This window comes from Anabas testudineus, chromosome 10 (genome assembly GCF_900324465.2).
Source record: "Anabas testudineus chromosome 10, fAnaTes1.2, whole genome shotgun sequence".
In the NCBI taxonomy this organism is placed as follows: Eukaryota; Metazoa; Chordata; class Actinopteri; order Anabantiformes; family Anabantidae; genus Anabas; species Anabas testudineus.
The window spans coordinates 20186102-20200430 of record NC_046619.1 but is presented as its reverse complement, the minus strand read 5'-3'; the positions used below and the strand labels follow the sequence as shown (position 1 = coordinate 20200430).

The window sequence follows — 14329 nt, the reverse complement described above, 5'->3', positions numbered from 1 at the left end:
ATTTTATATAACAGAGGTATTTTATCTGGGCCCTTTCTTCAAACATGCAGACTAATGTCTGTGTGATATCTTTTGTTATCGAGCTGTAACTGCCATTCACAGGTACATCAACGTTTTCAAAATCCTGTGCAGATAAGTGGCACCAAATCAAACCACTAGGCCATAATGTGAGGGCTAAAGATGGTATCCTCTCTACCTCGCTGTATGGAATCACTTTCATGCTTGGCTGCTGTCCAATTTTATCTCCAGGAGTTGCTAGGCGACAGGAACATCCTCATTGCGAGTGTACTCTGGCAAATGATGGGGCCAATAAATGAGTTCCCAAATCTGTAACTTCAACATTGTTATCATATGGGTCAATGAAAAAAGCAGGATGTGATGTAAATGAGTCGTTTTAGTGTAGCAGTACACAGCAGTGCGCTATGAAGCAGCAGACAATAAAACTGCAGTAAGTTGATGAGTTGGTATAAAAAAAAAAAACACAACTAAAAATTACAGCAAAAAAAAAAAAACATCACTTCAGAACTGAAATGTTCGTTTTGGAAGCTGTACTGTAACTGCAGCAATTTAACCCGAGACTGTTTCATGTAGAAGCTGTGATGTGGTTTTGTGGGAATTAACGAATCCTCTAAGTCACATTAACAGCAAAGACTAACCACTGCTGCAGATCATTAGCTCAGTCTTTATCACCTGCCAGAGGGGATCCTGTTTCCTCGTTCTGCTCTGAGCCGCCACCGGACTGATAACGCTGCCCTTTAATTAAAACTTTTTTCTCACTCGTGTTTACTTTCTGTTCTACATTACATTTTCTTATTAAAACACCAGTGGTATTTGTCTTGTATTCCTCTGCCCACTCGATTATCTGCTAATAAAAATATGTGTATGATATGTATTTACTCGATTTTATTAGTTTATTTGACAGTTTCTACCGTAAATGTATAAAATTCACATATCCACAGGATGATAAATCTAAATCACATATCCAAACAGAGGAAACTGAAACTACTGATCACAGTGATCAATCTAAAAAGAATGTTTTTAGTGCCCTAAGAAAAGAGAACTGATCCTCTTTGAACTGTCTGACATGATGTCTACTGTGGCCAGCTCCTTCACTGACAACATGATCGTATCTCTAGTTACGCTATCTGCTGTTTATTATGTCTGCTGATAGTGGGAAGTAGCAATATATCACTGAGAATCCTACAAGGCAAGTAGGGAAGGAAAAGGCAACAGAACATGTCTTTTAAACATGGTTACTGTTTGTAATAAATCATTTTCTCCTTCCTGTTGTGGAAGTCTTAAATCCTATTTAATTCATCGTCCCAGGCCGCAGAAATCTGTTATTCACAAAAGAAAGCATTGTTTGGAAGACGACGTCTGGAGGAAATTGAATTTCTGATCCTAGAAACTATTTATAAATACCAACAGAAAACAAGTCCCCTGCTGTCTTGTTTTATTTTATTTAGCTGAATGTCAGAATACACCAATAGTATTGAATAAGATGAGAAGAAGCAGAGCCAGGCAATGCTTGGACAACTCTTTGTTTCCAATGTGGAACAACTTCGTGAGAAAACACACTCTGAAAAATATCTTATACTAAGAAAATAAATGATCTAATGTGGTTATTGCTGTGTCTCTATGGATACACACCAGTGACTTGGAGGATTATTTCTACTGACAGTACATCTGCACCAGTGAAACAGCCACGAGAAATAAGCTGATCATGCTGTGAAAGAAACTTAATAAGCTGTCTGCCTCACTTAAACAGCAACGAGTTTTGGTTTCAAATAAATTCTTTGTGAAATTTCAATTACGGCATCAAAGCTGTAATCTGTCCTCAGAGGGACAGAGTTGTTACCGGAGAGAGCGGTGAATAGTCACCAAAGCCATGCTGGCAGAAAGTTCAGTAACACCATACTCGTCATGATGATTGCTTCCACACTGGTGGCTTTGAATAGCACTGAATTCAAGAGGTGTCACAGAAGGTGTATGAATGTTTTTGTAATACCTTTCATCGCCACAGGGGGTGGTAATGAAATGAAGGACTGGAAGTAGAACCAGGTCAAAACCTTTTTTTTTGGACCAATTTAAAAATCAAATCTGCACAAAATCACCAATAAACCACCTAATGTGAGGGCTAAAGATGTTGTCCTCTTTACCTCGCTCTATGGAATGACTTTCACGCTCAGCTGCTGTCCAGTTTTATCTCCAGGAGTTGCTAGGCGACAAGAGCATCCTTATTACAAGCATATTCTGGGAAATGGGACTCATAAATGAATTCTGCAGATCTGTAACTTATTATCAGCCTTTCACGCTGGTGTCATGTGGGTCAATGAAATAGAGGGATGCTATGCAAATGGGCCATTAGGTCATATAGCATGAAGTCGTTAAAGTGTTTGCTTTGTCCTGCCTGGAGAAGCAGGTCCATTAGGTTTGAATGCTTCAGCTCTATTACAACAAGGACACGAGTTCAGTGACTTGGCATGTGAACTAAAAGGATTTACACTGTTATTCAATGCATATATTTAATAATTTAAACATACTGTAGGCCAATAAATACATGTTGAGTCTTTAATATGATTATATAGATGGATGAAGAAGCCAGGTGCTAACTGGGCAATTGTAGGATTGCTATATTCTATTAAACACAGAAACATATGGATAAAATATGAGTGAAATATTATGATTTTTTAAAATTATCCATATCCAAATGCTTACGTTGAGGAGGAAAAAAACTCACAGATACCACAAAGAACACTTTGACTCCAAGGGTTGTGGTTAAGAGTGCATCAAGACTAGTTAGCAAAGAGCTAAAAGTAATAGGTGAGTGTTTGACACGTACAAATGATGTACAATTGCAAGTTTGAGCAAACTTAAAGAATAAAAATAAGAAGAAACCAATTTTAAACATTGACAATCTATGGATAACTTTATCTTGAATGGATTCACAGGTCCAACCATGAATCAACCGCAGCCAATGTGTTTTCTCTGAGGTGAAATACTATGGAGCAAATCCATGAAGGCACCTCATCTATCAAAGGAGTACGCTGCAGGAGTACTTGACCCTATCTGATAGGGTTGTGGTGGTACATTGGACAAAAAGTCTGGAACCACTGATCTACTGTACCGTAAGTGGAAAATTCACCAGGAAACTTAGTATGAAGCCATCATGACGAGAAACAGTGTGAATTAGTGGATTGTTTAAGTACTGCTGCAGAGCAATAACTAAATCTGATAACCTGCTAAAGAAGATCGAATTCCCTCATTGTTGGTTTTAACTACTCACACACACACATTGACAATAACTGTGCCTTTTAATTAAAACATTTTCCTCACTCACATAAAAAAATACTCTACAGCTTTACATCATGTCTTAAAACAAAGCTTCCTCACATTTCCCTGCCCATCACACGCTGCAGAAAGATGGTAAAAACCAGCCAGCTAAGACATATTATGTGATCATGAAAGATACATATCTCATAAATGGTCTAACTAACTAGATTATATGGACCCTGCCTGCAGAGTGGCTAATGGAGGTTGTGGCGTAGAGGGAATAAGACCCGTTAGCTGCCTGTGTTTGCCTGAAATGCTAGCCCGCCAGGCTTTTTCACCACTGTTCTCACAGAGAGAAATCCCTGTTGCACTTAGAAGTCATCCATTTTTAATGCCACAGCCTCAGCTGTAGAAAGGCATGAAGACAGAGGAGGGGGAACTGGGCGGGAGGGGGTAATAGCCAAGGTGTGGATGACACCAGTCGGATGCTTCAGCCTAATGTGTGTACAGGCTTCGTCATGTGTCTTTGTTCTGTGTGCTCAGCGTCAGCAGCAATTATGAATGTCTGAGGTTGTTTTGCTGGTGAGACGGAGCCGCACACAGTGAAGCCATTCATGAACTCATCATGGTTTGACCCTATTTATTGTTTCCCTGGTTTATGGGACGTATGCAACAAACCAAGCTGCTGCAGTAAGACACAGCTGCACGAGTGTGTGCAGCTCTGACTTTTTCCAAAAAAACAAGAGGCAGCAGCAAAACTTCCTGAGCTTTTTAATATGTCTGCAGCAGCCACTCCACAGATGGCAGGCAGAGAGGCCTGGGAGGGCCAGCTATTCAATCCACTTCAGTGCAAACATGATCTGTTTGAATGGCGAGGCATATGCCAAGACATTCTTGTGTGGGCAGACCTCCCTAAACAACCGTGGCACTGTGTTTGTCCTTAGGAGACAAATCTTCGAGATACGAGAGCAGCGGATCAGTTTGAGTTTGTCCAAAATCAAAGGTTAAAGGGAAGGTCTTACTTTACTGAATATGAAGTTGCAGCATATGTACGAGGGCCCAACACCTGATTAGTCAGATAGTTAGTCAGAAAGGCAGCAAGTTAACAGACTCACAGGCGGAGCCGTTCCTGTAAATGTGTTTTTACTCGACATTCGTGCTTGATTTATTCAGTCCCTCTGTAAATCACTAAATTGATCATTAAAGGTGTAATTTGAGACTCTTGCACAACTTTTGTGGGGTTTATATACCCACTCACTCAAATACTGAGTAAACACGACCACATAGCTCAAATATTTGATAAGTTTTTATTTCTCTGGTGAATTCATATGTTGTTATTCTGCACAGCAGCATACAGGAAATTGTGGTAAAATATAAATAACAAAGTTCAACAGTGTTTTCTTTTTCTTTCTCTCATTTAATCAAAACAAAAAGAGAAACTTCTGTTAAAAGTGGCATATTTTGTCAGCCTTTTTCAAGAACCACCCTCTTACACACTCTCAAGAATGTAACATTGAACAACTAATCTTTTAAAAAGTATGGGTATAATCATTATTTACAGACAATCACCTTTTGGTGAGCAATGCTTATAGCTTCTTGGAAATTCACTTCCATAATGTTAAATGCAACAAAATGAAAATACAATTATGTTATACAAAGATCAAAAATACTATCAAAACCCTTATTATAAATGGCAGCACTATGTCAATAAACTGCTGTTGACATTTATCATGTAAGTACAAAATCCTGTTGAGGTAGCGCCCTCTGAAGTCACTTGTAATGTTAAAATACTGAATAAACATCACTTTATATACAATACAGCAAATTTCTCTTCTGTCTTCAATGCAATTGTATTCCTTTGGTAAGCAAAACTGTCAGAAATGTGCAGTCCTACATTTTCGATCATACATTCGCAACATTTTTGCATCTTTTTGGATTCTTCAGAAGAGAATAATGGGATAATATTGTTATTCGTTAACATTCATTTGTTTTTTTTTCACACCGGGACAGAGTGAAAGGTAAATGGGACTCAGTCTACTTCATGTTGTAGAGCAGACCGGCCCACGAGACTGATGAATACACTGTCAGGGCAAAACCAAAACAAACAAACCAAAAAAAAAAAACACCAAAGAAAAAGAGACCTGACAGAAAAAAGAAATCCAGTGTGTCACCCTTATTGGGGAATGTAAACATAAACTATGTAGGCCAGTATCTCTTATTTCTCACTGCTCTTTAAGTCAGATAACGTTCTCATAGGACTGAAAAAGACGTTTGGCTTGGCAACAATTAATTATAATGTCCCCCAGAGAATTTGAGCCCTAAACAGAGGCCACATTGTCTTTTTTTATTCCTGCCTCGCAGATTGAATGTCAACTTTCAAAGAAGGTTGGAAAATATGCTGTGGAGTTTTTAGGCAGGCAAATGGGATCAAAGAGTTCCTCTCCCAGTAAGATGCACACAAGTACTCATTAATGACACATTCTTGAGCTTCTTTAATGGCAAACATAACTTTGGTTTTCTAAGACGAGAAAGAAAATTGTAGCGAGCTTAGCTCGATGTACAAAAATACTTGGTAGAAATATGACATTCATCCCCTTTGCTAATGTCAGTGTGTTTCCCTACATGACCAAAATACTTTTTAAAATGTATTCATACTTTGTCATTATTGATACATTGGTGTTTTTATATATATTTATATATATATGCACACGCTCAAATGACTACAAACTAGAAAAAAAAAACAAATCCAATGTATAAAGCATAAAATTATTCTATGTGGATAAAGGAACTATAAAAATATAAGAGATCTTAGAGGAAAAAAAGATAAAATCAATATGTTTATGAAACTGGGATAAAGGCTTGAGTTGAAATCAAAACAGTCATCTGGAAATTGTTCAGTGCAATTCAATTTACTTTATAGTCTTGTCTGTTTAGAAGATTTTCATCCTTTTACCACCCACTGCCCTCCCTCCCTTTAATGGTCGCTGGGATGGCTGGTCTTTTGACAGTGGACAGTATTTTATCGTGTGAGCATTGTCCCCGTTGGCACTGCAAAGGGGACAGGTATAAGCCCTCAGAATCGGGCACACTACCCTGCCGTCCGGAGTCTTCAGGACGTGAGAGCCGTACACCTCCTCGGGGGCTCCGTTATTTCGGCAGAAGACGCAAATTTTGGGCTCCTGCTTGCTCCTGGACGCGGGTTTGCGCATCTTCCTCTCCATGCCGAACAGGTCAAATCCAGCGAAGCTCCCACCAAACGCCACCTCCCGCTCTGGCAGCTGGACGCCGAGCTGATTCTGGAAGGGGCTCAGTATCGAGAAACGCTCTTTCAAGTCTAGGATGGAGGCAGGCGGGGGGCTCCCGGACGGGCAGCAGCAGTCCAGGTGCCCGTTCTCTCCAACGCCGCCCGCAATTACGCACGGGCACTCCGGAGAATCGTCCAAGCCCAAGGTAGCTTTCAGGGACTCGGTGATGGAGTTTGGGTTCTGGGGCATGCTGAGCTTGTTATTCTTCGTAACCAGCGTCGTGAGCCCCAGATAGTCGTTCCAGAAATTAAAAGTGTAGTCATATGGGCTGCGCGCGTTCAAATAGTTGTGATTGAGAAAATCCATGGCCACGTCTAGTCGTTAGAAGGTGAAACACCCAGTGTAATCCGAAAAAGTCCTGTAGCCAGAGTTCGTCTCCAGGAATGGTTCATGTACAGCGATGTGGTCTCCAGTGTTCCTGTTATGTTTGAGCGTCGTGCAAACAGGCTTTCTGGTTATAAGGACCAGGAGGGCGGGGCGCTCTGCCTTCAAATCCAAGTTTGTGATCAGGTTGAAAGCAGGCTCCCTTTCTTCAAAGCCACGATTAGACTGTTGTGTTTTTCTCGCGGGAAGAAGATTTGTCGACATCAATCATGATTTAACGTTTAGATATTCTGGCAATAAAAAGTTGTTAATAACTGATGATGTGGTCACTGCGCAGAGAAAGGATTTCGAGCACAAAGCCTCTGTAGTTAATTACATGATTTCAGTGAGAGGAGGATGAGGGTACTCTTCTCCGCTGCTTTCAAAACAAAACGATTCTGCACATTTTGTGAATCAACGTCGTTCATCTTTGCGCGTGAACAACATCAGCGTTAACTCGGGCTTTCACACACGTTAACCCCTTGTGTGCCAAGACCAGAGGCCCTTTGTTTCGCACAGCAGCCTCCTCTCACTGTCCATGGTGAAATAATCTGTGCAGATACATCTTATTATGGTTAAAGTGAAGTGATTTGAGGCAAACCTGTCCCTGGTGTTTGTGTGTTTTTACACATGCTGAATGGAGCTTTGTGGCTTCATTCACATTAAATACAAAGGTGATTTTCAACTTAGAATTTGATAAATAGTTTATTTAATACAACTTTCTGCATTAAATCTTCATGATAAAGAAATGTAAACAAACATTTCAATGTACATTAAATACACTGTAGTGTAGTTGAGGCATTCAGTCCTGCAACGAGAGCCTCATAAAATCCAGACACAACACAACACCAGTCCATGTAATCATGATGTAAACACAACATACAGAGCAGTGTTTCAACAGGGGGCAGCATAGTGCAAGTACAGGTCAGTTCATTTAAACTTAAAGACCCCTCCTTCTCCTTTCTCCTCTCCAAATGAATAAGAGCCAAACAAACTCTACAATAATGATGGCTACTGGCCCGAAGATAAAAGTCAACCACGATGCTCCAGTAGCCAGATGTCATTAGTATCCTCTGATTACAATGAACAACAGCGGCAGTGGGGAAAGAGTGCAGAACAAAACGGCACAAACTGTAAATTAAATTAGGCCTTGAAACTCAAATAATATACAGTATCTGTATCTTTACAATTAACCTGCGTAATTCAGTACTTTGTATCGTGTGGAGTTCGTTTAATCACACAAAACAGACCCAGACAGAATATTGTTTGTGAAACTAACAGCACTGAAAATTATAACAGTAGCAGCCTTCATTGTTCTGCTTAATCCACAGAACACGCGGCCGATAACTTTCACAGGGACCATCTCTCTGCTATAAGAAGAAGTTGGTCAATTTCCTAGAGTAAGGAAGCTTGTTCGACCCTTCAACTGGACATAGCCTTGGTGTGTTGACTGTTCTAATGTTCATTTCAGTTCACTTTCAGTGTGTTGAGATAGAGGATGTTTATTTGGTGTATTAACCCTTTATAGTAAGTTTGACATGTTGGCTCTGATTCACATGTAGTTTAATGTGGTCATCATTGCAACTCTTTGTTAACTTTACAGTACATGTAATGTGCCATCAGTGCATATTATAAACAAAGTGATGAATGTTGACATTTATATGCAGCATGTTGATAAAAGCAGTTTGATAGAGAACTGTTATTTCTGGTGGATTTGATTGATGTCAAACTGAGAGCTACACTTAATTATGAAGCACATCAGTTAAGTCAGTTAAGAATCTTACTCCAGTATCTGCAAAGACCCTCTCATTTAAATATAGTTCTGCACATTGATGCTACAAAATAAACTATGCTGGGTTAAGTTAGGTTTTCCTTGAAGACACTGTGGCTTGAGCTATGAAACAACAAAACAGAACAATCTTTCACAGTCATACAGGAGCCATGGATTCTCCAATATGATGGTGAGAAAATGTTTTTTTAGCACTTAGAGGCACTTTATATGAAGGGTGCTAGAGTGCTTCTAGTCTACTGTACGTCTATTCCTGTTATAGGCACATCCAGTGGCGAGTGATCTAATGTGCTCATTTCACTATGTCTTGCACCGTTTCTTTTCATTACGAAGGACCTGTTATCAGTCTTTACATTAAACTGTATGTCCCTGCAATAGTTCTGTCTGTTTTTACAGCAGGATTTTAGTTCCTTAGGTAAAATCCAGGGGTAAAACGAGGCAGTCGACCTGTAACAGTCCACTCACTGCAGGCCTCTGATCCTGTGATGAAGTGGGCAGCTCAGGAATGTGGAAGCAGCCCTCTTGAAACAACGATAACACGAGTGACTGGTGTTCTAATTAAAACTTCCAGGGGGAGGCTGCAGGAACTCACTGACTTGGAAGGTTCACATCTATTTTTAAGGGATCTAATAAGAACGCACTACCTTAGGAGACAGAGTGATAAAAGCAGAAGGAAAGCACGCTTCAGTAAGCGCCAGTGTTTTAGAGGCCATTCCTCTCTGTTCTGTGTGTTCAGCAACTTAGCTTGAAATTGTATTGACTGCTCATTGGATTTTCATTCCAGAGTCCCCGTTCAGCTGGTGCGAAATATGAATTTTATGATGAAGCATTAATAATATATATAATCACCAATTCTTTTTTTGCAAGCCAGGGTAGATTGTGCCAGTAGATTCTTGAGTTGCTGCAGTGTAACTGAAATATTCATGGCCACATTATTCCTTAATTTTGTTGTTACTATGAGGGATTAATACTCATTCATTAACTAAAGCTAATTCTGTGCCCGCCTCAAGGCTGCCTGAGTATACTGGACAAAGAAGAGAGATTAGCTGTGGAATGATGCATGTTATCAGCAGGGTGACTATGGCTGTAAATTCATTTAGGAATCTCACTGACTAAGTGATTGTCTAAGCATTTTTACTTAACATGTAAAGAAGCACAGGTCATCTGGAAAAGTTAAAGAGATTTTATTTTCCAAAGATCAAATCATATTTCATGCACGGGCTCATTAGTAGAAAGAGACATCTCATTTTTGTGATGTTTGTATTTCAGATGTATTATGCAGTGTAAATTATCTCAGATGAACCTTTTGCTGAAGTTAGGAGTATGATAATGTGTGATTTATATCATCTCATAGCACTAACCTTCCACTGATGCTTCATCCATTATGATTATAATCATAAAACACATTCTGTGCCATGATCCAGGGCTTGTGTTTTGGCCAACGCATTTGTCATATTTGGGGTGGAAAGTCTGCTCAAGTCCTAGTCGACATGACAAATGAATGGCTGATGGCCAAAAAAAAATTTGATTCCATTTTCAATTCAAATGTATAATTTGTGCATGTTTTGACTCGCAGATTTAGTGTCTGCAACCTAAGAGAATGTGTTTTTCTGTTAAATACCAGAATGTGTTCTGGTTATCTTTTTTTTTTACTCTGCTGCATATTTTGGGAGGCAAGTTTCAGCATTGGCCTTGGAAAAGTAAATGCACAGAGAAGGATTACACAAAGCACACACACAGGGAGGCTTTCTACATGTTCCTACACTGCTGCTAGAGGCAGCTGCCATGGATAAATCATTACAATGCCTTGCTCAAAGATATTTCAGAAGTGTATATTCCCCTCCACCTCTATTTAAGCACATAATCCAAGACCTGCAGCACCATAGGGTGTCAGTACCACTCTTTATAGAGCCTCCACCACAAGTTTACAGACCTACATATGGATAAATGAAACAATACATAATGCATTAGTGGTATTTGCTGAAAAATCCATTTTGAAATATCATTTGCTCTAATGAAGACAAATGCTGAATCACTGAAATGAAAATGGCTTATATGCATTTGGAACCTGCATATTTTACACTATTTTCTGTCACAACAGAAACACTGTTCTTTTTGAGCCCCAACCGAAAGATTACCATGTGTTTTCATTCACGGCCATTAGAACTCTGTTTGTGATTATGCAAATGAGAAAACATGCAGGAAATTTAATCAGAGCGCAAATTTGATTTCACGTGAATGATTGCTCGAGGGTGGGGGCTTGATCGCATAATATTGAGCAACTAAATTATGTTCAATATTTGTTTTCGCAGTGGGCCGCCACTCGGACACGCCACAGCTTTATAGGCTTAAGGTTTGCCTTGGTACGGAGGCTTGAAGTCAACAGTGCCGCATAAGGTTTGATTATCCTTTGTTCTCCCCAGAGATGCTGAATGGAAACTGCAGTTAATGGGAAGCATTTCCATATCAGCAGCAAGGCACTGCAGCTTGTGTTTATGCATTTTTATTATTGTTGCATCCCCTGAACCAAATATCTTAGTCCTCAGTTTGCTTTTGTTCCCCGGCAAGAAAATTGGCTCTGTAATTGCATATAAACTCGGAGGATGCCATTGTGCTGTTGTGTGTGCCACTGTAGATAACTGGTGATTAAACTGAATGTTACTCCAGAAGCATGACAACTAATAAAGCATGTCAGTCAATAAGGGAGGCGGATCTGTTTATATCACACATACAGAGCAAACAAATGTCATTCAGCTTCTGAAGGAGAGCGGCTCTGTTTAGTCGTCCTGTGACCTGAAGTAATGACAGGAGATGTCATTCATGAATTATGTCATTCAGAGCTGTGTCTGAAGACAATACTACATTTACATCCCCTCACAACTTGACCTTGCTGTAAAATCCACATAGTAGACATTAATAATCTTTTCTTTCATAGCCCCTCGAAGCTATGGGTTGCAATACAGCGCTGGTGGAACACAAGTACTAATGCAAATGTTTTTAATTGTTTCCCGTCAGTTACATCAACCCAAAGATTTTACGATCACAATACTAAGAATGGATCTTAAATGAGGTTGGATAGAGAGTGTCTTAGTTCATTTAAAAGCATGGTTTTTGTCCTCGTCTATTGATAAGATAAGGGGACAATCACATCTCCATACATGCAGTCTTCCTCCACAGCCAGGTTGTAATTGCTTCCACTTCCTCCTTTGTAGGCACTCGTCACAATCCTGAGCCAGCCCTTCTCACCCTGGAGGGAGGTCACCATGATTATAAATCAAGCACATCAACTGCACTTCATTAGAACCTCAAAAGTTGAAAAGCTACTGAACCACACTACAACTGACGCCGTTAGTTACCATGTGAGGACTCACCCATGGTTCTCCCCAGGAGTTACGTACAATCCAGTATTCAGTGTCATTTTCTACTCCCCAGCCTGCCACTGACACAATGTGGTTGATGGCAGGAGTCTTGGAGTACTCGGAGTACAGACCCCCAGTGTATGCATCTAGTTTGTCAGTGGCCATGATTCCACAGCTGAGGGAAGAGTTTGAAAGGATGTAAACAGGACATTTAACATTTTAGCCAGGATGCAAAACATTTTTTTTGTTCCAGTTTTGAAAACCTGATTGGTCCTCGAGCATAGATTTCTGCCATCATCTCTTCCCTTCCACTAATGGCCCCAAAGTCACCAACTTTCCACAATGTGTAGTTCTGTACATTGCTGCATTTCCCATCAACTGAACAAGTTCCACATTCAATGAATGGTTTGCATTCTAGAAACAAATGTGAAAACTGATTAGAAGAGGCATCTTGTGCATGAACGTTTGGTGACACAGATCACGCTACTCAGGTTCTTACTCTGGTCAACTGCCTGGTAGTTGTTACAGGTTTCATCAGGGATGCCGTGGTTGTGAGCATACTCCCACACCCCCTTATGATCCCCTCCTTGACAGGTGCCAGACTCGGCGCATGCAACCACGTGTTGGACCGACAGATAAGCAGAGGGCCATGCGCCTTTCCGCTTGATGTTGATACGATCTACAGGGCGAAGAAATGTTAGCACAAAGGTGCAATGTGTTTTAGGAAATCTCAGCTCAAGTGATTTGATATCACTGCGAATTCCATCTGTCAGGTTCTCAAAGTTTTGTTTGCATCGTGTTTAGAACATAGACTTTAAATGAAAAGTCAACACATGATAGAGTTAAAAAAAAAAATCTGAACTATGACCTCAATGTGTGCATATGTGAAAATAAATACCACAAAATTAAAACCGAGGTTTTGTGGTTTTACAAAACACAAGCGCTCACCTGCCATAGCACTGGTGCTGCCATGAGCCCAGCAGGAGCCACAGTATTGGGGGATGTGTTGGTTGCGAGTTGCACTGACATAGTTGATTCCATTTACATTCCTCCAGTCCCAGGACCTTGGCAGCTCAGCAAGGTTCATGAGTTCAAAAGGAAGAGCTGCGGTTCTGGGAGAGCGAGCAGTTCTGAGTTACAAGCACATAGAGTTAAGGGCAGCAGGTTCACCACAACACGCCACCAAACTAAGGGCACATTGAACTCCTCAGGATGGAAAGGCAAATAATAAACAAACATCAGATATATAAAGTGCAATGATTTGACAAATCTCATTACACATACAGCAAAGAATCAGAGGAGCTTGTTGAAGTATGCATGTTAAGTAAGAGCACCGACCAAAAAGGGAATGAAGGCATTAAATCACAGTTACTGAGTCAGCAGTTGGAATTAATGTAATCTGAAAAATGAATTAAGATGAAAACTTAATACTTAAATTCAAGATTCATGTCTTAACTTCTGGGTTCAACTGTGCAAAGCTGAACTTCCCAAAGTCTTCACCAACAGTGGCAGAGATTAAACCCAACTTTGATCTCTTAATGACCAAATGATTAGAGCCCAACTGATGAAGAACACACTTTCAATTAGACTAGTTATTATTTGCCAAAATATGTTTACAGTTGTATGGTTATTGATTTATTTATCAGACAAAACATCTAACAGGCTGCTAGTTGAAAGTATGAACAAAAAGCATGTCAATTAATTTACATTTTTCATACTTAAATACATAATTAAACACAGCTGGCTCTATTTTCTTGTCAGTTTTACCAGCTGCTTTGTGGGAAATCATATAACAGGAGATAAAAAAACAAATAGTCAACTCACTTCACTTCAAAGTTGGGTTTCCAGGGTGCGGGCTGGTAACAACTTGGCTTATCGCTAAAAAAGTGTCTTCCAGAAATGGCAGGTATCATGATGATAAAAACGACTAGAATCACGTGAATCATGTTAAAACACAGAATCTACAAAACTCTTTGGTCTGGCATCAGGGTCCTACTACTGACTGAGAGAGGGAGCAAACCTGTACGTCACCAAGATAATCAGGTTTTATTGATCTCAGCTGGGAGCTGCTGTCATTCAGTGCAGGAAAAAACTGAATGAACACATTCTGTTGGGTCAGATTCTCAATTTAATTTGTCGCATTAGGAGATGACGAAATGTTTCCACTGACTAAAAACTTAATCTTTAGAATAAATTCATATTCTAGAAAGACGTCTCATCTCAGTCTCATGGTGATTTAA

General features: G+C 39.9%; 2 protein-coding genes across 3 annotated transcripts; both read right to left on the bottom strand.

Moving 5' to 3' along the window:
* Positions 1 to 5261: 5261 nt before the first annotated feature.
* Positions 5262 to 6993, bottom strand: nanos1 (nanos homolog 1). Its single transcript, XM_026357199.1, has one exon. The coding sequence runs from the start codon at positions 6882 to 6884 to the stop codon at positions 6204 to 6206; it is 681 nt and encodes a 226-aa protein (XP_026212984.1). The 5' UTR covers positions 6885 to 6993; the 3' UTR covers positions 5262 to 6203.
* Positions 6994 to 11438: 4445 nt separating this feature from the next.
* LOC113160652 (cathepsin Z-like) lies at positions 11439 to 14121 on the bottom strand. 2 transcript variants are annotated; one of them, XM_026358014.1, is made up of 6 exons: positions 13914 to 14121; positions 13038 to 13219; positions 12589 to 12768; positions 12353 to 12503; positions 12102 to 12264; positions 11439 to 11977 (listed from the first exon to the last, which is right to left on the bottom strand). In XM_026358014.1, the coding sequence occupies exons 1-6, from the start codon at positions 14033 to 14035 to the stop codon at positions 11852 to 11854; spliced, it is 924 nt and encodes a 307-aa protein (XP_026213799.1). In that variant the 5' UTR covers positions 14036 to 14121; the 3' UTR covers positions 11439 to 11851. The 2 variants fall into 2 exon arrangements, with proteins under 2 accessions (XP_026213799.1, XP_026213800.1); XM_026358015.1 differs by having other exon boundaries at positions 13038 to 13201; positions 13914 to 14120.
* Positions 14122 to 14329: the final 208 nt, after the last annotated feature.